Source organism: Telmatherina bonti (assembly GCF_933228915.1).
Source record: "Telmatherina bonti genome assembly, chromosome: 10".
In the NCBI taxonomy this organism is placed as follows: Eukaryota; Metazoa; Chordata; class Actinopteri; order Atheriniformes; family Telmatherinidae; genus Telmatherina; species Telmatherina bonti.
In genome coordinates this window covers 22,115,257-22,137,478 of record NC_136628.1, presented here as the reverse complement: position 1 = coordinate 22,137,478, position 22,222 = coordinate 22,115,257, and the positions used below count along the sequence as shown (strand labels likewise).

Here is a 22,222-nt window from a genome sequence, read left to right as displayed (position 1 = left end):
CACAGCAGCATGCTCCCTCTCCTGACCTCACATTCCCTCAAACCCCGCAAGGATTATTTACCCTACTTACGAACTGAGACGCAACTTTAATAACATACAGCCATTTCTCTGCAGAAACGAGCCGGTCTGTCACAAGCTGCAGAGCGAAAACAACCTGATCGGATCTATATTTAGCTGAGAAGGCTGGGCGAACCGAATCGACACCAAAACCCCTGGAAACCTGCAAGCACATATATGTGCGACACTTTTTCTTGGGGGAAAAAAAGAGCAACGCCGGCCTTGTAGGGCATCGTAAAAAACAAATCCGCACAGGTTGTTCTCAGTGGTGTGACTTACTTCCAGGTTTTTCTGCTGTTGATTCATTGAAGAAGCTCATTAAAAACACTGAAATTGCAAACGGAAACACAGGCGCGTGGATGCGCTTCCTCCCAGCGCTCTCTCTCTCTCTTTCTGGCTGGCAGAAAGGATGCAAGAAGAGAGGTACTGCAGACAGGAGGAAGAGGAAAGGCGGAGGGAGCTGGAGGAGGAGTGGTGCTGATGCTGCAGCCGACACCTGGCAAAGCATGCCGATGCTCCCGGTTCTGTAACTCTTATCGTGGCACGTTAGCGCCCTCTGCTGGATCATGTGAGAACAACTGCGGTTTGTTAAAATGGAGGGAAAATGGCCACAGTGAATACACGAACACAGTGGTGAATATTTACTAAAATGTGTCATTAATTAATATTAGAAATAAACAAGTTAATAAATAATTGACTATATCTAATTAATTATGGAAATATAAAATCATTTTACATGAAAAAATGCACTTTTTTTATTTTATTTTATTTTAATACTTACTTAGGCTAATGTTGCCTGTCAGCATCACTCATCAAACCTGGTGGGCATAGCTTGTGTTGAGCATTTACCATGGCTTTGAGTGCACTAGTCTGAAGTTAAAGCTAAAGTTCAGATTGTTACTGTTAATATTATTATTATCTTTTATTTAAAATCAACTAATGTCTACAGCAATAATCATCAAATAATCAAATACTGTATGTCAGTTTCCCTAATTAGTATGCAAGTATCCTGTATTTGGAATAGATTTATAGTGACTGTAAGTAAGTCAGTAAAGTTTATGGATATTAAAATTTTCACAGAAAGAATCATGAAGTGCTTTACTGTACAATATAAAAATGTAAATAAAGTAGATAAAGTACAAGGAGACACACCCACATATACAAGCTCAAGAAAATATAACAGGTGTTATAAAACCCCACATCTAGCTAAAAGACGGTTTCAACAAAAATACCTTTAGCTGCTTTTTTTTAAAAAAAATTTTCTTTTTCATACAAGAAAAAAACACTCAAAAGAGTTTAAAAAGAGAAAAGATGCTAGCACAGCATTCCATAGTCTAGGAGCCACTGTTTGAAAGGCTGAATTTAGTGTGAGGGACAACCAGTAAACGCTGACCTGAAAATCTAAGGCAAATCAAGACGACCCAGTTCTGTCCTAAGAGGGCAGCAGGCCTGCAGGTGTACAATGTAACTACTCTAACACACCTGACTCAGATTAAATGGATCCAACAACCATTGATATTCTACACAGCATTTGCTGGAGCAGGGGTACACAGAAAACCTGCAAGACTGCGACCGTCATAAGGCAGCCCTGATCTAAGGCACAGGGACTGGTTCGAGGCTGTGTACAGCTCAGAGATTTAATCAGGGTCTTAAGCATGGGAGGCTCTAAAATGACAACCAAGACTTTAAAATGAATCTATAAATGAATTTGAAGCCAGTGATGTGCTGATAAAACTGGTGAGATGTGTGCTCTTTTACTGGTGTGAGAAGAAAGTCTGGTGGCAGAGTTAAAAAATGAGGAAATTTAACTGGGGAAAAAGGGTTTTAAAAAGCTTGTTTTATTTACAGGATGATGATGATGATGATGCACGACACGTGCAAAAACCTTCACAATGCTGGCAAGCAAACACAATTTATACGTTTTATAATGTATACCTCTGAATAAACTTTAATGGTGGGACATTTTACCACAGTATTTTAGGATATAGAGTACCCAGAATTTGAATAAAAAAGCCTCTCTCTGAGGATGCCTGATTTCGCTTCCCCAGTAACTGAAAAATAACAAAGTTTGTTAATGTCAGCACAGCTTAAAAATAGTTACTTTCTCTATGACAACTCCCCAAAGTCAGTATGCTGAGGACAGCTGTAAAATGCACTCGGAAGCTCAATATGACTTAGTAGAGTGGTATTGTTGTGGTATAGTTGCATTATGCATTGACTGAGGAAAAACTGAACAACATATGGATAACAAATGAGACACATGGATGAAATTCCAACTAAATAACAAAAATGCCTGAATATCAACACTGCTGGTTAAAAAACATCAATATAATAAAGCATGCACATTATAAAAATGGAATATATGGATCTATTTTCTATACACTGTAGACATTGCATTTATCACAGTAGTTTAAGAACATGGTTGTTTGCTATATGACATATAGACATATAGCTCATTGATTTCTTTGCACAATGCAGAAGTTGCAATTATGCAATCATGGCAAATGGGATTTTTTTATGTGCTTTGACTGTAGACACATGATAAGAGACTGATGAAGGCAGCAATTTTGTCAAGCCCTGAGGACATTCTGATTTGCTTTGATTATGTAAACACAGCATAAGGTACACAAGTGTTGATACTTATAAGCTATACCACAAATGCAAAAGTCATGTTGAATACTAAAAAGCATTTTCTTCAATTTACAAATAATTTACTTCGTGAAATATACACAACATTTTATACACACGGTTTTCATTTTCATTGTATAAGTTTGTATTTATTGATTACTGCGTGGCTGAAAGATATTTTAACCTTTAATTAAACAGATAGTCCCACTGGGTTAAAATAATGAGATTAATTTTAAAACCAAGTTCTGCTTACAGCGGGAAAGACCATGCGGAAAAAGCTGTTTGTGTGAACTCCTCTCCTCATTTCTGCTTCAGCTACATTAACTTGTCATATTGATTTAGTATAGTCTTGAATTCATAAAAACACAAGAAAAAAAATATCTAGAAGTCCATAAAAAATGGGTTTTAATGAAGATAAATGTGTGTCAGATTCTTTGAATGCAAACAATTCTTTTTTTGGCAAACAAAATTAGATTATTAATTCTGATAACAAGCTTCACGTGACCATTTTTTGAAAGTGGTGAATAACAACATCTCAGTATGACATATATAGATTTAGATCAAAATAATTCTTCCAACTAGGAATACTAAGAAAAAAAAAACTGTTGGCAGAAATATTTGCCTCTACTATTTTATTGCCTCTATCTGTTTAAAACAGAAGTCATATGTTTCAAGCTACACATGCTAAGACACAGCAGCCAGCACTGTGAGAATCCATTATCATCTACTGTTACCATAACTGTCAATCCCCAGCTGGTCAGTGTTTTCATCTTCAAGTTGGACTTTTTTCTCAAATTAGTGTGCATTTTTGCAGCACTAATTATTTATAATAATCCATATCCCCCATTAGAAGGGTTCTGTTACTCTTCAGACGAGAATACATTCTGAGTGTTATACAAGCACTGACGTGCACGTGGGTCCAATCAGAGGTGCAAATCTACACTGTTGCATTTGTAGGTTTCTGTGTAACTTCTTCAAACAGATGTTTAAATAAATATGCAACATCTGTTGGCAAATGACAGCATTTTGGAACCTAAAGCTTTCTGATTTCTGTTTCCTGTTTGCTTGCAGATCGAGTCGTACTGGCCAATCATCAGTGAGCTTTGCTTTGGCATGTTAACCGTTGAGTGGAGAAAATAAAAGGCACAGAAAACGTTAGCAATATCCTGCAACATTTGATGAGAATTTGAGCACTAAAAAAAAACAAAGAAACAAATGAATTAACATGCATTAAATAAGCAGTGGACAGAGCAGGCCTTCTTGATGCAAATAACTTTCCCCCATTACCTGGAAAGCAACCCTGGAAGCCCCAAAACACTGGCTGTTGTCCCAAAGGTGGACAGATTGGTATCAGAAAATGGAAGTAGAGGTACAAATTTGTACCAAGTATGACTAGACTGATGTTTAAAATAATTTTATTATTGCTTTTATTTAGTCCCACCAACACCTATATGACCCAGGTACATCGCAAACTAATAGAAACCAACATAAGCAGAAAGTGGGTTATCGCCCTATTGCTAAACCTCCATTTAATATTATCGTCATGTGTCCAATATGAGCCTTCCATCCACAGACAGCCAAGCGATAATGAGCCACTGACCCTCCAGGCCAAGCAAAGTGGTAACAACCTGCAGTATACTGATATTTCCACGACATGCCAATTCTGACTTTAGATGTCTGTTTCTGCATGATGGTCATCACCAGGTATCTGTGTTCTACCCAGCAGCTGAGGGAGAAAGACAAAGTTTACAAAGTTTGGGTCAATGATTTATAAAAGCTTTCTCCAAAATGGAACACTGCCAGTGAAGGAGTGGGAGATATCCTTACAAAAACACTCCTACACATACAGACACATGTCAGGACAGGCCGACATGCAGAGTCCTACAAATCTCCATCCATGTCTTCCCTGACGTCAATACCATCATGTAGAAAGGCCTCTTTTTCTGTCGGCGTGGCTAGTTTATGGTCAGCCTTGAAGCCGTTCATCTCGGTCTCTAGAGAAGAGCGGGATAAAGCTCCTTCGGTGCTGTGGTGGATGCCATAGCAGAAGTAGATCACTAAACCTAAATAGGGAAGACCAAACACAACATTGTCTCTTTAATATTACTTTTTAAAACTGTACATTTCAAGGTTCCTGACAAAAGATATGTTGTCTTAAGCCACTGGAAATAAAAGAAAGCGGTATTAACTCATTTCCAGGCATTTTTAAGCATTAACCATGACTCTTATTTACATTATTTACATTATATATATATATATATATATACATACATGTATAACTGTTTTTTTTTATAACCGTTTTTATCCATTTTTCATCCAAGATACATTTTCACAAAACAGTGTAATGGATGCTTTGGCTAAAACAGCCACCTACTTACGACTGTCATAACACATTGTATTTATGGACAAATTGTCCGGACTGTTCAAGTAGCTCAATCAAGCATAAGCTGTAGAATCAGTACGGTGATGGAGTGTGGTGCGAGATAATAACTACCTATAGCCATCCAAATGGAAAATCTAATCCAAGTGCCTCTGTCGAGCTGCATCATCAGGTAGACGTTGACAAACATGCTTATTACTGGAATGAAGGGCAGCAGGGGGACCTATGAGGAAGCAGACCTGTTAGCACATTGTAGATTTTGAACCTTAAGTGTCCCAAGAAGCACTAAAAAGATCTCAAATCAAACCTTGAAAGAGAGTTTTGTCCTGCTCTCAGGCTGTCTCCATATGATAAAGACCAGGAGAAGACACACCATAAAGATGACACTGAGGGCTACCATGTTCCACGCAGCAAAACCTCCCTGCACTGCCAGTATACTGAATGCCAGGATCAACAATCCTACAGAAATATGTGTGAACATCAAATCACATTTTCACGTAGTAGATCACATTAGTTGCTTCAATATTAACCATGAAATTCTATGGTTGATATACTGATTAATATTCTCATTTTGGGCAGCGAACAGCTCAAATGATGAAAATTTACCCATGATGGAGGTACAAACATTGACAGTGAAGCCTGACAGAGTGGATGGCTCAGGGTTGACTGGAAACAGGAGGTTCTGAAAACTGAACCTCTCCTCCAAGCCAGGCAGGATGCCCATACTGGGGACACTGATCACATCCCCCATATCAGCATCATCTTGACAGTTCGCAGACTGGTACACTGGGCTGAGTTGCTCGGGCTGGTACCTGAAACAAGAAAACATTAATGCTGATTGTCCATAAAAACTTAACTCAGTGCTCACACCATCAATGATTTTACCAATGGTGATGCAGTGATATATACATATATGTGTATATATATATATATATTTCAGACTGACCTGAGCACAAGCACACAGGCAGCTACTAATGTATAGGCCAGCAGGGTCCCTATTGACATCAGGTCCACCAGATCCTTCAGGTCAAATAGAAATGCCATGATTGCTTAAATAAATAAATAAATAAATAAGAAAGAGGGAAAATAGATTAAAAGATGAATATTTGAAAATAACTTCCAAAAAAAGTAATTGGAGTAGCAGATTCATCATCTTAGCAGTGTCAGCCTGGCTGCCATGACATGTTAGCAGCTATATTCTGCTCAAATGAGAGATGAAGAGTAGTGTCACAAAACTAATAGCATGAGTGGGCCTAGACAAATTTTGTGAATGGGATAAAGGTCTCCATGATGAAAGTTATATGACTGGGAAACAAATTATGAATTTCAATGGTGCAACTCAACAAAGCTACATATTTAATATAGTTTTTGTTTTGCACAATACAGCAACCAGACAAGCATTCTGCTGTCATGATCCAGGCAAGGCCGGGTTGAAAACAAATAAACAAAAAACACACATAATACCATACACCCCCCTTGCTGAGATTTCATCTCCTGTTGAGAAAACCATGTTAAAACCTGAAAAATTTTCTCTGTTGTAATGTGTATGTTAGGATCTGAAGGTTTCTTGTATTTGCCTTTCCTCCCTGCTCCTAGCGCTCCTGCATGTGGCTGATTATTGGATGCACCCGGTCCTGACTGTCTCCTCCATAAAGCCTAGTTCTACTCTTCAGTCAGCACCAGTTTGTTTTACCAGCAGTATTGTATACCTGTAAATCTGTTGCATTTTAATGCTTTGTCTTATTCAGTCATTCAGACTGGGATCTCTTAAAACAAGCCAGGAGTTAAATACCCAGACCATCTGCACTTCTGAGGACATTGGCAACTCAGCATCATCACTGCTTATTTCCCAGGACTAAACCCATTTTCTTCTGTTAATAAACAGCTTTCAATCTTTGATCTTCTTGTTGGTTTCTGTGAGGTTGTTACTATTCTCCCCTATCCGTAACGATGGATTTCTAATCACCAACCAATAGTGTGTATACCATACACTAACAGTGTTCCAGTCAGGTTTTTAAGGGCTGATTACTGATTATTAGTAACAGTATTGATTGATAGTAATTGGCAATGTTAAAAATAATCAGATTTTCTTTTGCTTTACATGAAAAGCATGATGTAGCCTTGGTAGATTTTTTTCAGCAATGCATCCCCTAACAATGGATAATTCTGCATTCATTATCGTTCTTTTGTTTTTTTTTTCTAAATAAAACTTGCAAGAGTTGAATACACTTTTCCTACTCATCTTGCAGAGATATTTCAAGATGTCTTTTTTGGGAAGGAGTTAAGATTTCTCGGACTCACAAGCGCAGGGATCAGCACAGTAACAAACCATCTAAAATAGACCTGACAGGTAAATCTTCGGTCAACCCTGTGTAGCAAAATGTGTGTTGAAAATGCAATAAACTACACTTTTAATTTGGAAAAATGCTCTGTGGGTTCAGTTAGTTTTACATACATTAAAGACACATAGTTAAGTTATGTTAAAATGATATTCTTACTAATCTGAACAAATTTCCATGTTCATCTCCAGATTTTCTGAATGGAGTAAAGCTGCTATAAACTGATGATAGATAAAGGCTGAGTAAACATGCTAAATTCCTCAGACATGACAATACATACTTCTAATCAGACCAGACAGCAGGCGTCATGACAGATTACTCATTATTTATGTATGACAAATAAGATTTGGCTGTTTAATGTCAATAACTTAAAAATACACTGACATTCAAAATTTGGATGTGTACAAACTTGTGGCTGTAGCTTTATCTACAGTTTTTAAAAGGCAGCCTTTATAGCCTGGCTATGCCATTTGCTAATTAGCCAAGTGTTAGAGCACACAAATGTTTTTCTCACATTTTTTAAAAATATGGGAATACACAAAAAGAATTACAAACATAAACTGCAAATTTACGTGTCAAATGTGGAAAAAACAGGAAAAATGTGCAACCTGTGAAAGTAAATAAAGATTTTAAAAAAGAAATATAATTCAATTTAACATAAAAATGTCAGTAATTAACATTTTTATAGTTACATCATTTTAAAAGAAAATAATGAAAAGAGGGATCAAAATTATTATTAAGCACCAAAAGCCAAAATAAAGCTAACATTCCATTAAAATTGAAGGTATGTTAATTATTTGGAATTTAATGATGGAATTTTACCTGTTTTTTTCTCCTGTTTTTCATAGAATTTTTCTGTCACCTTAGCCCCCAAATTCTTTTCTTTTCTTTTTTTTTTTTTTAACTTTATTTTTGTCCAGTAAAGTGACTTTATTTGAGCATCTGCAAGAAGGTATTGATATTTAACAGCACTGAGAAATAGACTTTCTGTAAAAAAAAAAAAAGAAAAAAAGGGGACATACATTGATGAAAAAAGAAAGAGAAAGAGAGAGATATGATGTGACTTTATTTTTGGGATAGTATTGGTTGATTATGATTGATGCCTGATTGATCAAGTCATCTGAGGGACTTTCCAGTTTATGATATAGATTACCCTCCCCTTCTAATGTCTTTTGACTAATATCATTTTAATTTTCACCATCGTCTTATTCTTTATCTTTCCTGACTCTATGGACCTCATTATCTGATCATTAAGTGCACATTAGTTATCATATCCCTTCTGACTTTATTTTCTCTCCTCCTCTTACCAGACATAACCCCGGCAGCAACAGTAGACGTTATGGGGGCTTTCCTCTCGCTGACTTGGGCCAAGAAGGAGAATAGCAGGCCATCCCGGGCCATGGCAAAGATGATACGGGGTAGGGGAAACATGGAACCCAAAAGACTGGGATAGAGTAAGGAGGAAAACATCAGAATGGAGTGGTGGTTGCAAAGGGTCGATGGACAAGGAAGGAAAGGAAGAACTGAGGTGAAGAGGGGCCAGGAGAATAATTAATTAGAGAAGGATATGAAAATAGCTAGCAAGGACTGAATTGCAGCTTTGAGACGGAAGAATGTGTGACAGGAAACTAGCAGCAAAAAAAGCAATGTAATACTGGACCAAGGATCTTTTAATATCAGCATGCAATGGCACATATGCGTCACATGCTGTTACTTTCCATTTGAAAGAACGTGTTTGGCTGCTTTGTTATGCAGATTTGGTTGGTGTACTTCCTCTTACAAGATGCAGGTGGAAAATATTCCTTCAATTTTTAATTGAAAAATAATGACTAGACATTAAAAAAACAACACATTTTTTTGGCACATCCACGCAAGAGGAATACCAACAAATACTCCCTCACCTAACTGAGGAAGTACCTTGCTAGAAGACAGTAAATTATGCCCTTTTCATGCTTAGGTGTTCTGATATCAGCCAGGTCTCCTCAAACCACAAACTGGCAGGTCAGAACTACCAACCCAGTAGTATTCAGCCCTGCAGCATAACAAGAAGCATCAGTGAGAGTGAATGCTGTTTCAAAACATGCGTATTAGTGTCTCTCACCTGCCCCTGTGCCAGAGGCAAAGGTTGCAATTAGCGGGGTTTTGGTGCGGGGGCTGATCTCGGCCATGAACTTGAAAAGCAGCCCATCGTCAGCCATAGCCCAGATCACACGGGGCATAGGGAACATAGCACCCAGCAGGCTACCATGGAGGGGAGACCAGGATATATAGTATCCACACTTACACCCAAGAGAATGCCGTGAGACATACATAGATAGAGACAGCAGCTCACATATACAAGGAATATTATACAGAGCAAAGACAGCATAAAAAAAGCCATTAGAATAACCTGAAAAATGAGTATAACATTAGCTCGAGCCAGAATGTATTAACAATGAATCTACACAGTTAAAATGTGTGTCTTAAATAAAAAAATATGTCATGCATGATCAGCATTATTACTTGTCAAAACAATAATCATTTAAATAATAAAAACCTACTTAAGTATTAGCGTTATAAACTAATCAAAACTATGAACAAAATTATAACTTTAAAAGTTCATGTTACATAATTCCATATATACCCTTATAGCATAAATCATCTTCTTGGCTGTCATTTTATTTTTAGTTAAGAGGTCAAATGCCTTCCTAAGTTATATATAGACATGCACACACACACACATAGGCACACTCATGTACACAGAAATGTTTACATGTATGTGTGTCCACATGTTGCTCTGAGAGAGAACAAAAGCAAGAGCAGTTCACATGCCAAATGTCCAAGTGCTTACCTGGTAGACAGAGCACACAGAGAACCTACAGCTACAGCATACTTGGCTCCACCCCAGCCCACATATTTAAAAGCTACAGGCAGAGGACTGTTGCTGTCCAGGAGATAGTACGGCATCATGAGGGTGAGGGCAGCAGAAACACCAAAGTAGGCCACAAAACAGATCAGCAATGAGGAAACAATGCCAATAGGGATGGCTCTCTGGGGATTCTTCACCTCTTCACCTGCAACAGAGATAAAATACAGCTGAGAGGCTAAAGTAGTTCTTCATCGAATAAACAGCTATTTTGGTGTACATGATATTTTTATCTATCAAGTGGGTACAGAGCAAAGTCAAGTCTCACTATTATATGCATGATAAGTAAACAAGCCCTGGAAAGGCCAAAGTATACTTTAAGAATAAAAGCAGAATTCTGATAGAGATTAGCTCTGCCCTCTTTACTTCATGAGAAATTTGGAATAAACTACTATCATGCTAGTTGGGCTCGTAAAAAAACATATAGTGTGGAAGCCAAAACCTTTGATGTAATATAGCAGTTTTGACTCAGATCTGACCTTTACATTTGACTGGAGGGTGTTGTTGTACACAGAGACTTAACCTCTAAACCAACTAGGAAATATTTCCAGGAATGTCACAGATCTGACTGAGCTGCACTGCTTCCATGTGCAACTGAAACATTTTTAAAGTCAATCCACTAAGTTTTTGAGCTTTTTTTTTTTTTTTTGTCTTGTCCAGCATTTAGGCAAGCAGAATGATGGTCTGGATGCTGTGTTCTGCTGAGCAAATTTTCTCTGCCAAGGGAAGCTTTATAGATATAATGATCCCCTTGACTTTCTGAATTTTTGTTTTATTTCTATATTTATTTTGTATTGTTGTTTGAATTGTAGAGTTTGTACTGCTGGACCAGAGAGGACAGACGAAAGACAGAAAGAGAAAGGAGAAAAAACACCTCATAAGAAAAGTGAAAGAGATAAAGGGAGAGGAAAGGGAGAGAAAAAAAAACTAAAAAATAACCCAAAAACAAAAAGAAAAAAAAACAACCTACAGATGTATACATACACACACATACAGGCACACACATACATATACACACACATACACACGTATACATACACATACATATACACATATACACACATATGTATACACTTATATATATATACGTATATATACATATGTATATATATATATATATATATATATATATATATATATATATATATATATATGTATATGTACACACATACACATACACATATATACATATACACACACACCTCTATGCACACACCCACACATACATACATACGTACAAACATATACACACTTGCCAGTATTAACACATATACATACACATACAAGCCAACTTTAGATCACAGTAACTAAACTATGAATCTAAAAAGTTAAATATAAATGAGAAACAAACCGAAATGAGAAAACTAGCTGCTGTTAGTGAATAAAACTGCGTGACGACTCGGTGACTGTGTCACATGCAGAACATGCAGAGTGGAACGTGTTCCGGAAAAGGTGATCATGCCAGTGTGACCCCTCCCACACAAAGGCAAGAGGCACGCCAGGAGTACCCCCGAGACCCGGGCCATCGGCAGCCACCCCCAGGCGCAGACCCCAACCGCCCCACCCTGGAGCCAGCGATGTGCCGACCCAGGAGGCGGCAGAGGGGGGTCTCAGCCAGAGTCCCCCGCAGTCAGGGGGAACAGGCCCCAGCAGGCCCGGACCAGCTAGGACCGGCCCTGCCGGGCACCGGCCACCCAGGGCAGACAGAGCGCGGGCCCCACGGCCCAAAGAGCCCGGAAGCAACCCCCCACCCCCGCAGGCAGAGGGCCCAGCCCACACCGACGGAGGGCTGCAAGTTTTGCAAGTTTTTGAGCTTGCAAGCAGTATCAGAGCAGACTTTCTTGTGGACCATCGTGTTTTCATCTCTCATCAACTGTTATTACTTTAGTCCAAAAAATTTCTCCAGCAGCTGCTGCACCTCTTTTGGTTACTAACATATTTCTGTAATGGCAGACTTCCAGCGAACATGGAAAACTCTGCAAACAGATGTATTTAAGCCATGCTTTGTGTGACATTTTGCAAGAAAATGAGCAAGTAGCTTAAAGTCCCTGTGGACCCTGAAGACTGAAACACCCAGCTGCTGGTGATTATGTAACAGAAGTCCTCCAGCAAACATTCAGTTCTTTTTCTGCGTTCAAATCCAATCAAAATGAGGGTAGGTGTAAGTGTATACACATATGTGGCAAGAAAAGGTACAACTACAGCTGATTGGTCCAAATTTTAGTAACACAGACGGGGGAAGTAAGTGAGGTATGGATGCTTTTAATTGTATACACATATATGTGTGTAAAGGTTGTGGGAGGGTCTAATGGCTTCATACCAACACTACCAGAGCTGTCAGTGAGTGTGGGTCACAGACAAGTTTCTACAAGTTTGACTAAAGCAAACGTTTCCACATGAACTCCATATTAGCTGGATAAAATTCAGGAAAAAAATGGGGGTATAAAAGCTGTGGATCACTGAGCTGGCAAGGTCGAAGAAATGTATAAACCTTGAACTAATTAAACAGAAATCATTCACGAAGCACAATGCAGAAAAACATGGAGCCCATTTTCTCCCCAAACCTCATATCAATTTTTACTCTCCTAACCTGCGTCAGAGTGTTTGGCATCTTGCCACAAGCAGAAATGGACCAAATGCACGAAAGTGCAGGTTTTCTTTTTTATGTAACAGTTTTGGAAATGAATACAAGCTGAGAATTGAAATGGTTTCAACTCCAGGTTGATTTGCATGCCCCTCCCCTTTAAGCACCATCCCCATCCCAACCATGAAATATACCCTTGGGGAAGTCAAACAGGATCTGTGAAATACAGCAAGAGGAACAGTGCAGTTCCCAGATGAAAAAAAAACCCCACATTTTACATGTCTACACATGACAGATAAACCTAACCTGACTTGAAGGGAAATTACTTGCCTTGGTGTGAATAAAGTCAAGTAATCCTGGTAAGGTCTGAGATCCAAGTAAATGTTAAAGTTGCATCTTATTATTTTGCTTTAATCAACTCCAAATTTACTTGGCTATAATTTGAAAACTTTTTGTGTGAAAACTATTACTTCAAACCATGAACTCAGTAAGACCCAAGTGAGAAACTCACTAGAGACTGAAACAGACTTGTATGACAGATGAAAGTCACACACTTGCTCAAATGCGTTTCCAAATCTCTAAAAGTACTTAGAAGCATTTAGAAAAACACAAAACGGCAACTTTCTATTGTACATGAGGGGAAAAGATCCATTGTGAGCATGGTTTTGTATTTCACCAAACACTGACCTGTTGTGGCAATGCAGTCAAATCCTACAAAGGCATAGAAACAAGTAGCTGCTCCTGAGAGGACGCCAGTGAAACCAAATGGCATGAAGCCCCCCACTCCTAAACTCTCCTCGGAGGGCAGAGGGTCAGTCAAACTGTGCAGTAGTAGAAAATAATTATTATTTAAGAAAAAAAAAAAAAGAGTACATCAAAAAGTTAAACTCCACTGGAGTTTACTTCTTAAATGTTGCAATTCGACTTTCTTATAATTTGACTTGTTAAAGAAGTTGACACATAATTTAGTGACAAATGTAATCATTATAAAAGGATAATACAATGTTTTTCCAAGTCTAAACTTTTATGTACTGAGAAATAATAATTCTAAAAAGAAATTTAAAGCAATCCTTTACAAACAAAAGCAAGGTTGCAGTTAAAATATCCTTACTTGTTGCTTGAGTTATTTGTATAATTGACACGTAATATCTCCTCAGGGTCGAGCTGCCAGTTCTTCAAAGTGCCTTTGACCAGGCCGGAGATCACCATGAACAACAGGACAAGAATGTTGATGCATGTGAAAACCTTGTTCACCATCGCTGACTCTTTCACTCCAAATGCAAGCAGACCTGAGGAGAGCAGAGAAAAGTCTCAAGTACAAGGAAAATAAACGACTCAAAGATCACAGTGGAGGTGTTGCTTATCAACACTGTATGCTTAAAGTGGAGAACATGTGATTATATAGACAGATGACAAATGTTTTCCTACCTGTAAGCGTTACGATGATGAGAACGGCAAACATGTCAGGGTACTGTGCCAATACACCCGGTGCATTCATAGACATGTACTCTCTGCAGAAGTGCTCTATATGCTTTCCTACCAACTCATCAAAGGTAGCGCTCCATGCACGGGCCACACTGGAGGTACCTGGTATATGGAGAGGTTAGCTCTCTTCTTGTTCTCCCTTCAAATGACCTCCTGTTCATTAATGCAAAAACGATGTAACATGATGCAGCACTGATTTTTGTGTTTACCAATGATGTAGGAGAGGATGAGGTTCCATCCAGTGATGAAGGCCCACAGTTCTCCTACTGTCACATAGGAGTAAAGATAAGCTGAGCCTGTTTTGGGAACACGGGCTCCAAACTCAGCATAGCAAAGACCAGCCAACACCGAAGCTAAGGCTGCTATTAAGAAAGACAGCACGATCGCAGGACCTGGGGTGGCAATGGAGATCATATGATTAGGAACTGAATACTGCATCTCATAAGACATTATCTCCCCATCAACCCCAATACTGTCAACTTACCTGAATTATCTCGTGCTACTGCACCAGCAAGCACATAAACGCCAGCGCCCAATGTGCTGCCCACTCCCAGGGCCACCAGGTCAAAGGTGTTCAGACATCGGGACAGACGGGAGTCCTCTGAGTTGCCGTTCACCACCTTCACCCTCAGCAACTGCTTCCCGAAGCGCATAAGCTTCTCAAGCGCCATGGAGACCACAGGGCAGGAGACAAAGTCTTTGGGCGTTCAGAGGTCACAGGGGAGATGGGAAAGGCCACACACAGCCTAACAGAGGGCTGAAAGATAATCAGTAGTAAATGTTATTTAAAAAAAAAAGAGAATATATTTCAAATACGTATTTTTTCCACATTACTTCTTTCATTATCAGTTTGCATTTACTGAAGTCAACCAAGTCTGACTTTTGTACTAAAGCATTCAAAATAGTATGAATATAAACATAAAATGTGACCGTCCTGGCAGAATGATAAGAATAATTTTGCAATTGCATCTTTAAATACTGACTGGATGTACATTAGTTGGGTGCTTGAAATCACATAAAGGGGCCCATTTGTGTCTGAAAAACATGTAAGTACTCCATGGTTTCCTGAAGTGTTACGTAATGCAGTTAAAATCTGCTTTGTGTGACTGAGAAGAACAGAAAAGGGGAGGGCCAGGGGGTCTATAGGGATAATCTCTCTTATTGCTCAATTTAGCTGATCTATGTTACATAACATACAGAACAGAACTCAGAGGAAAGAAGGAAAGTCATTAAACAGATATATCAAGACAAATAGAGTCATAATACATATACAGTTTTTATTCGTGACATATTTTATGGAGATCCTGGGGTTTGCAACTACTTTAGGTGCAAACATGTCAACTAATTTCTTATATAATGCCAGGCTATACATCCCTGTGCAATGTCACTTATACAGACTTTCAGTTACATTACCTACAGGCTGGAAACTGGCTGGCTGATGGCTGTTTTTGCTTTTTTTTTTTTCTTGTTGACAGATTCATGTGATGTCAAGCCTTCGGAGGCATAAAGATGTCTTTTTGCACACATTTAAATTCCACTTGGCGCAAGACTGAGAGAAATGGAAAAATGTGAAATAAACCTTCAGTACAGTAGAAAATCGTGTTATTCACATGACCAATCACATTAAAGATCAGGTGTTTCTGTGTAGTCAATAAGAATTGACAAGGAAAAATAACGACAACACATCCAGTCAAAAAGAAGTCACAGAGATTTTTTTTTTTCTCTAATGACTACGGCAACCTTTTATTTATTTATTTCTGTTAGCAACTACTTAATTGTTTATTCTAGCCATGGGTAATATCGTCTTTACAACTAGTTAATAGAAAAGCCTCATTTTGAATTTCTGTGAAGCAACACACAAATTTAATTTGCAGCGGCTTGTTAACAGGACCAATGTCATGCCCCCAACACTTACTGCACTAATGCAACCCCTAATCATTACACCCTGCCCTTGTGCATCACTGCTAGGATTACAGATTCACTGTGATATTCCAAACCAGGTTTATGCCAAACATACAAGGCCCCATAAAAACAACAAATGTGTCTTCCTCACTGCTGAAGAAGAAAGAAAGTTTTCATATTCTTTAAAATGAAGATTAATAATGCAATTTTGTGTTATAGTGTGAGACTTCTCACTCTTTTTGTCATTTTGTTGCCTCACTGTTTTCCACAACCCTTTGGTCAGGTCTTGCTCTTTTATACATGATTTATCTTTTACATTAATACATTTAATTTAACCTTTGAATAATGAAGTTCTTCATTTATTATCATTATTTTTTTTTTTTAACTTTTGGAAGTTCCTCTCCTTATAAGGAATAAACTGGGCTTTAAGTGTAAAATCTTTGCCGTCATGTTTTATGTCAAAGATGCTGGAACGCTCAGCTGGGGCAAGCTTATCACTAACAGCATATCTGGCCTCACCACTGCTTAAAAGTACTTTAAAAACTTGGACGGCACCAAAGTTTAAAACAGCCTCTATGCCAGCTAGAGGCAAAACCCATGGATTTCCAAATGTGTTTTTTTTTTTTTTTTTTTTTACAAATATTTTAAGCAACTGGCCAAAAGTAGTATGCAACATGAAGAACAGCAGTAAAATTGTGAAAACAATAGAAAAATGTAATAAACACATAGGATAACCACTACTGCAGAGACCTGACTTCCTCTTAAGTTTCAGTCTGGATCTGGGGACAACTGACAAACCTAAAATCTATTCTAACAGTATTGGGAAGCCACTGAAGAAAGGACAGTAGAGGGAAAATGTGTCTCAAGAAGCATGTACCCATCAGGAATTGAGTAGAAGGTCTCTTTCCTAAATGGCTGTTGACAATATTCTCTCTGTCACTTGTCTGTCCAACATGAGCTGTGCTTTCTCCTGTATTGAAGTCATACTGAGACATAATAAATGCATCTGATAGAGGAATGGGTATGTAGATAAAGAGAAAATTGGTAATGAACAACATTGAACACCAATATAAGTCTAGTTGTAGCAGTCCAGCTTAGAATCATGACATATCCTAAAGAAAAAAAGAGTGAGATAAAGAGAATGACATTGGGTGACATGACGCTGTGACACATTTCAACATAATGGCAGCTTGACAGAACCCAATGACATGAGGACATAAACCTGGAGAGGTCACATGAGCGGTGCAACCGTCATTTTATACCTCATGGAAACTTCCAAATAAGGGTACGTAAAGGTAACCCTGTAGTATTTTACTTCCAGGAAACAATCAGGCTCAGACACAATTTGTCCAACTTGGCTTTTTAAGAAAAAAAGTATTTTGGATTTACACAGGTTTTAAAATGTGCAATAAATATGGTTAAGTGTCCTGACTACGAAAATGACTGTGTATCTTGTTTTTACAAATTTTTGGACCATAATTATAAACTAACCAAAAGACAGAAGCTGTAGCTGTGTTGCACAGGTCACTACTGTTTACATGGTATCACTGATCATAAATAGTGCTGCAAGTCAGCACGGAAACTGACTGGATGTTCTTTGGAGATGTGGAAAGAATTAAACAGGTGCAAACTATCATTACCTGCCAGTAGGAGGCTAAAACTTAATGTGCCTTCTAATAAAAAAAATGAATCTGTAACCTGATTATTTTGCAAGCTAAGTAATGTGTTCAATGTCATATTTAGCATTTTGCGGAATTAGAAAAAACATTTTTAAGGATTTTGTTCTGTGAGTAAAATTCTCAGACTTGAGATTATAGAATATAAGTGATAAAAATCATGCAGGAAAAAGGTCTACTTCACTGAAAAAAGAAGATCTATAGCTGTTTTTTTTTTATACTTTTGAAGGTGATTGGATGAAACATCTGCTTATTGCATCTAAGTCAATCAAGAAAGGGCAACCAGCGTTGCTGTCATTGTTGATTGCTGTCATACCTTTACCTGTGGCTGTGAGTATCAGACACTAGATGGTCTAAATTTGTGTCGAGGTAATGCAATACTAATGTCAAAAGACATGCGATAGTCACAGGATCCCATTAAATCAGAAATTAATCCTAAAAAAACGGGCATGCATTTAGTGTCCGACCTGTATTGAACATTGCATTAAGAACATATTTCAGGTAAAAGAGGTCAGCAAATGAGATAAAGTACTATTCCTAAATCCATAAGGGGGCTAAAACTTCTAGCTGAAACAAGCACACAGAGACATAGAAGAAAGAAGCCTACATGAACCACGTGACCCCTCACTGACTTGGGTACGAAGGTTATGCAATGGCTGCAATTTTCTGTAAAATACAAGGACTACAACAGAAATAAATCTTTTTTTTAATTGGAAGCTGATGCAATGACTCAGAACACCCTTCAGTTTTTGAAACATCAAACACAGTAAATCACACCACACGCAAAGTTAACAAGACTGCAATAACCTGTACCTGCAATGGCAGAGGACAAAACACAAAGAACTTACTTGCAAGCACCTACAGGTACTTCTGCTGTTGAGCTATAGGGCACCTTTTGACAAATGATGGCAGATAAAGGGATTAAATGGGATCTCCTGTGAGCACTGTGGGGTGTTTGACTGTCAGTGCTCTGAAATAGAATATGGAAGAATCACATGGCTTGGCTATTCCAAGCAGCACACACTCATGCACGCACATGCAAAGTCAAAATGTAGCCGTCGAGTCAATCTACACAAGCAGATTTGAAGGCTTTTTTTTTTCTCTCTTCTAGAAATGCACACTTGAAATAAGTAACTGCATTGGAAAAGTTGTGAATGCAAGAGCAAAAAAATAAAAAAAAACAAACCCCAAAACAAATTAATTTAAAATGAATAAACTACAGATGATTTATAGTGAAGTCACTACAATGAAATGATTACTTGGCACAAAAGTAAATAAATATCAGAAGCTTTTGGTAAAATTGCTTTTAAAAATGGTCCATTTATGTCTTAGCAGAAGCACACCAACACAGAGCCAGTTTCAACATGATCGGAGCACATGGGATGTCATGAAAGCATAGGCAGTGGCCACCAGCTGAACAGGAGAGGGGCGTGATCTCTCATAACCAATCAAAGTGCACCATGGATGCGGCACAGTTTGACATTCAGAGGTTATTTAATGGCGAGAACACATTCAAGTTTAGTACAACAAGCAAACTGTATTTTTATTAACCTCATTAATAAAACTTTATAGTAGATGTAAATGTAACTTAGTTTCCTTTATATTCAGACTCATTTAAACAACTAATAAGGATGGTGCAAAAGTCTAATGATGGTTAAGTGACACAACTTCATCTTGGGATGATGATGAGTGGGATAAGTTGTAGCTTTGTTCTTTAAAACCAAACTGTTCCAACACACTGAAGCCCAGGTCTGTAAGCCTAACCCTAACTCTGCAACAACCTCAGAGAACATCAAACAACACGATTGTTGACATTTCCAATCTGTTCCCATCTCATTGTAAACTTAACTCTGCAGGCTGACATGACTGTAATAAAGCCTTAATTACAAAGAAGAGAATTATTATTATCCTGATGTCAGCTTCATTGACTGACATAGGTTTTATCCTTTGGTCTACCAATACGTGTAATTGAGGTGCTGCGTTTGTGTGTGACTGACAAGGATCAGGGCAGTTGTCAGTGGGCTCTACCAGGTCACCTTTCAGCCCATTAAGAGACACAGTCACTGCCTGCATAAACTCCGTTGACAAAACGGAATAACAGTTCATGAGTAATGCAGACGTATTACCACTCAACAAACCTGTCAGTTGATAAAGTTTCCTAAACTGAGTGTATCGTTAGTGACAGCAATGCCAACCCCCACCCAACACACACACACACACACACACATGCATTTACACCAGCTCTGAAAAGTAATCACATATTTTAGTAAACAAAAGCTTGACCCTTTGTCTCCACCCATCTTTACCAGACAGACGTAAAGCAGCTCAGACTATGCTGTTCCTTCGTAACATCAAAAAGAACATTTTTATAAACTATTTAGAAGTCAAAGACTTCAGATTTAATGCCATTTATCTTTGGTGTTTGCTACAATAAATAGGGCAGTGGATTAATGGTGTGTTTGGTAAAATGCCAGTTAGATGGCACACTTCTTTTTGTAAAAAAATCAACTAATTGTTGGACCTCTGTTCCCAAAGAATGCGACACAAAAAGGATTAAAAAGTTTCCTTTACCCCCCCCCCCCAAATACTGATATTCGTTAGTTTACAGAAATATAGTCGCTTCTCAATCAAGACAAAAATATCACATTTGAGTATATTGGTATTGTGATCTGTGTCTTTATACTGTAAACTTTCAGTTTTCATTTATTAGTGTGCAGTTAACTGACAACTGTGACCAAGACAAATGCTGGTTAAGGGGACATCTGTCCTGTGAAAGCTGTTCTTTCTCAGAATCTGTTTCTATTGCAGCAGCTCATAAGCACAAGTACGCAATGTGTATTTTGTTGCACCATCTAGTTTATGCTGGTACTCCCGAGCATATACCAGAAATGAAATATAATGCTGAGAATCTTGGTGAACCTGTACTGCTTCCGCATGTACACACACACACACACACACACACATCTCAGCATTTGGTGGCTAAAGTTAGACTGACAGGATTGTCTGTCCTGTTGCTATCAAGTTCTGAAAGGTCAATTCTGACTCTTTCTTAAGACTGACCATTTTACACAGCATGTAGTTTAGATGAAGACAACAGGGATACAGCAACTATAATGGTCACTTAGAACATCTCAAAAGGCTGATTTTACCTGCTTCAAAGTTAAATATATCGGTAATTTGAATCTAGAAGGCAATTATTCATTACTTGAGTGGTCAATCATACTAGATATAAGGTATTTTGCAGTGACCACCCTTTCTCCATCACTGCTGCGTGGCTTCTCCCACCCAGCTTCTCCTCAGCGACCACTTTCACTCCATTTAAGTTTCAGCATACCAGACTCCAAGACTTTTCAGACCTGGTTTCAGATCGGTTTTTAAGTCCAGAACAGAAGCAGCCCTGTTTAAATGCCACAGCCGACGCCTTCTTCACAAGCATCACAGAATCCTCTGTGCGCTCCGCAGCTCCTGACGCAGCTGCCCTGCACTTACACGAGCCCCGTTTGTAGAAAATGCATCTAGAGCTTCTTTTAAAAGCACAGCCAAATGAAACTAAGTGAAAATACCAATGCAAGATACGTAGGAGATTATGTAATTCAGCTGCTGCGTTCCTTCGGCTCTGGTCTCACATACGGGCACACTTCGCCAAATAACGCAACGAGTTCTTAGAAAGGGTTCGGGAGAAGAAAAAAAAAGCACAATGCGTTCATAAACCCACTAACTCCAATAGTTGTGCATTTTAAATTTGTCTTGCATTGATTAGATACAAAAACTAAGTTAATACACACTGCTGGGTGATTGTCAAACAAGTTGAAACTTCAGTACCTTACCTTGCCAAGTCACTGGAAGCGCATAAGAGAGATCCGAGTCAGAGTTTTCCAGAGGTCCGAACACAGCAAAGAGACAGTATTCAAAAAGCATGTGAGCCCGTTGAGTTGGTAAGGAACTAAGTGAAGTTTAATGTTCTTGTTTAACGCTCTGTGGAGGAGGGGAGACATGTGGAGAACGTACTGCTCCGCCCATCTGCTGCTGGTTTTTTTTTTTTTTTTTGCGCCACTGGAGCAGTTACAACCAAGATGGACAGTCCTGCTGCTGATCCACTGCTACTGAAATCTGACAGATTTGTACAAATCTGGATGTGAAAAGTAATAAATAGTGGGAAGTTTGGAGAAGAAAAGGGTACTAAATTAAGCTGAGAAAATGAATGTGTAGAAATTAAGCACACTGTAAAACTATTGTAAAGTTGTATACAGGAGTTAAGCTTGGATA

General features: G+C 38.5%; 1 protein-coding gene across 3 annotated transcripts; it reads right to left on the bottom strand.

The window, feature by feature from the left end:
• Positions 1–1,874: 1,874 nt before the first annotated feature.
• Positions 1,875–21,916, bottom strand: slc7a1a (solute carrier family 7 member 1a). Of its 3 annotated transcripts, none has more exons than XM_079247824.1 (13): positions 21,784–21,916; positions 14,863–15,135; positions 14,588–14,770; positions 14,322–14,480; positions 14,005–14,182; positions 13,581–13,714; positions 10,235–10,457; positions 8,712–8,848; positions 6,012–6,114; positions 5,672–5,877; positions 5,373–5,524; positions 5,180–5,288; positions 1,875–4,748 (listed from the first exon to the last, which is right to left on the bottom strand). In XM_079247824.1, the coding sequence occupies exons 2-13, from the start codon at positions 15,047–15,049 to the stop codon at positions 4,567–4,569; spliced, it is 1,953 nt and encodes a 650-aa protein (XP_079103950.1). In that variant the 5' UTR covers positions 15,050–15,135; positions 21,784–21,916; the 3' UTR covers positions 1,875–4,566. The 3 variants fall into 3 exon arrangements, with proteins under 3 accessions (XP_079103950.1, XP_079103952.1, XP_079103951.1); XM_079247826.1 differs by lacking the exon at positions 21,784–21,916 and adding an exon at positions 21,313–21,448; XM_079247825.1 differs by lacking the exon at positions 21,784–21,916 and adding an exon at positions 18,805–20,285.
• Positions 21,917–22,222: the final 306 nt, after the last annotated feature.

Bases quoted from the DNA above. Each gene is read 5' to 3' on its own strand.
- slc7a1a (XM_079247824.1), bottom strand. From the start codon at position 15,049: ATGGCGCTTGAGAAGCTTATGCGCTTCGGGAAGCAGTTGCTGAGGGTG. The intron at 14,771-14,862 runs GTAAGTTGACAG...TTGCCACCCCAG, and splicing joins AGTAGCACGAGATAATTCAG to GTCCTGCGATCGTGCTGTCT. The intron at 8,849-10,234 runs GTAAGCACTTGG...ACTCTATCCCAG, and splicing joins CTGTGTGCTCTGTCTACCAG to TCTTTTGGGTTCCATGTTTC.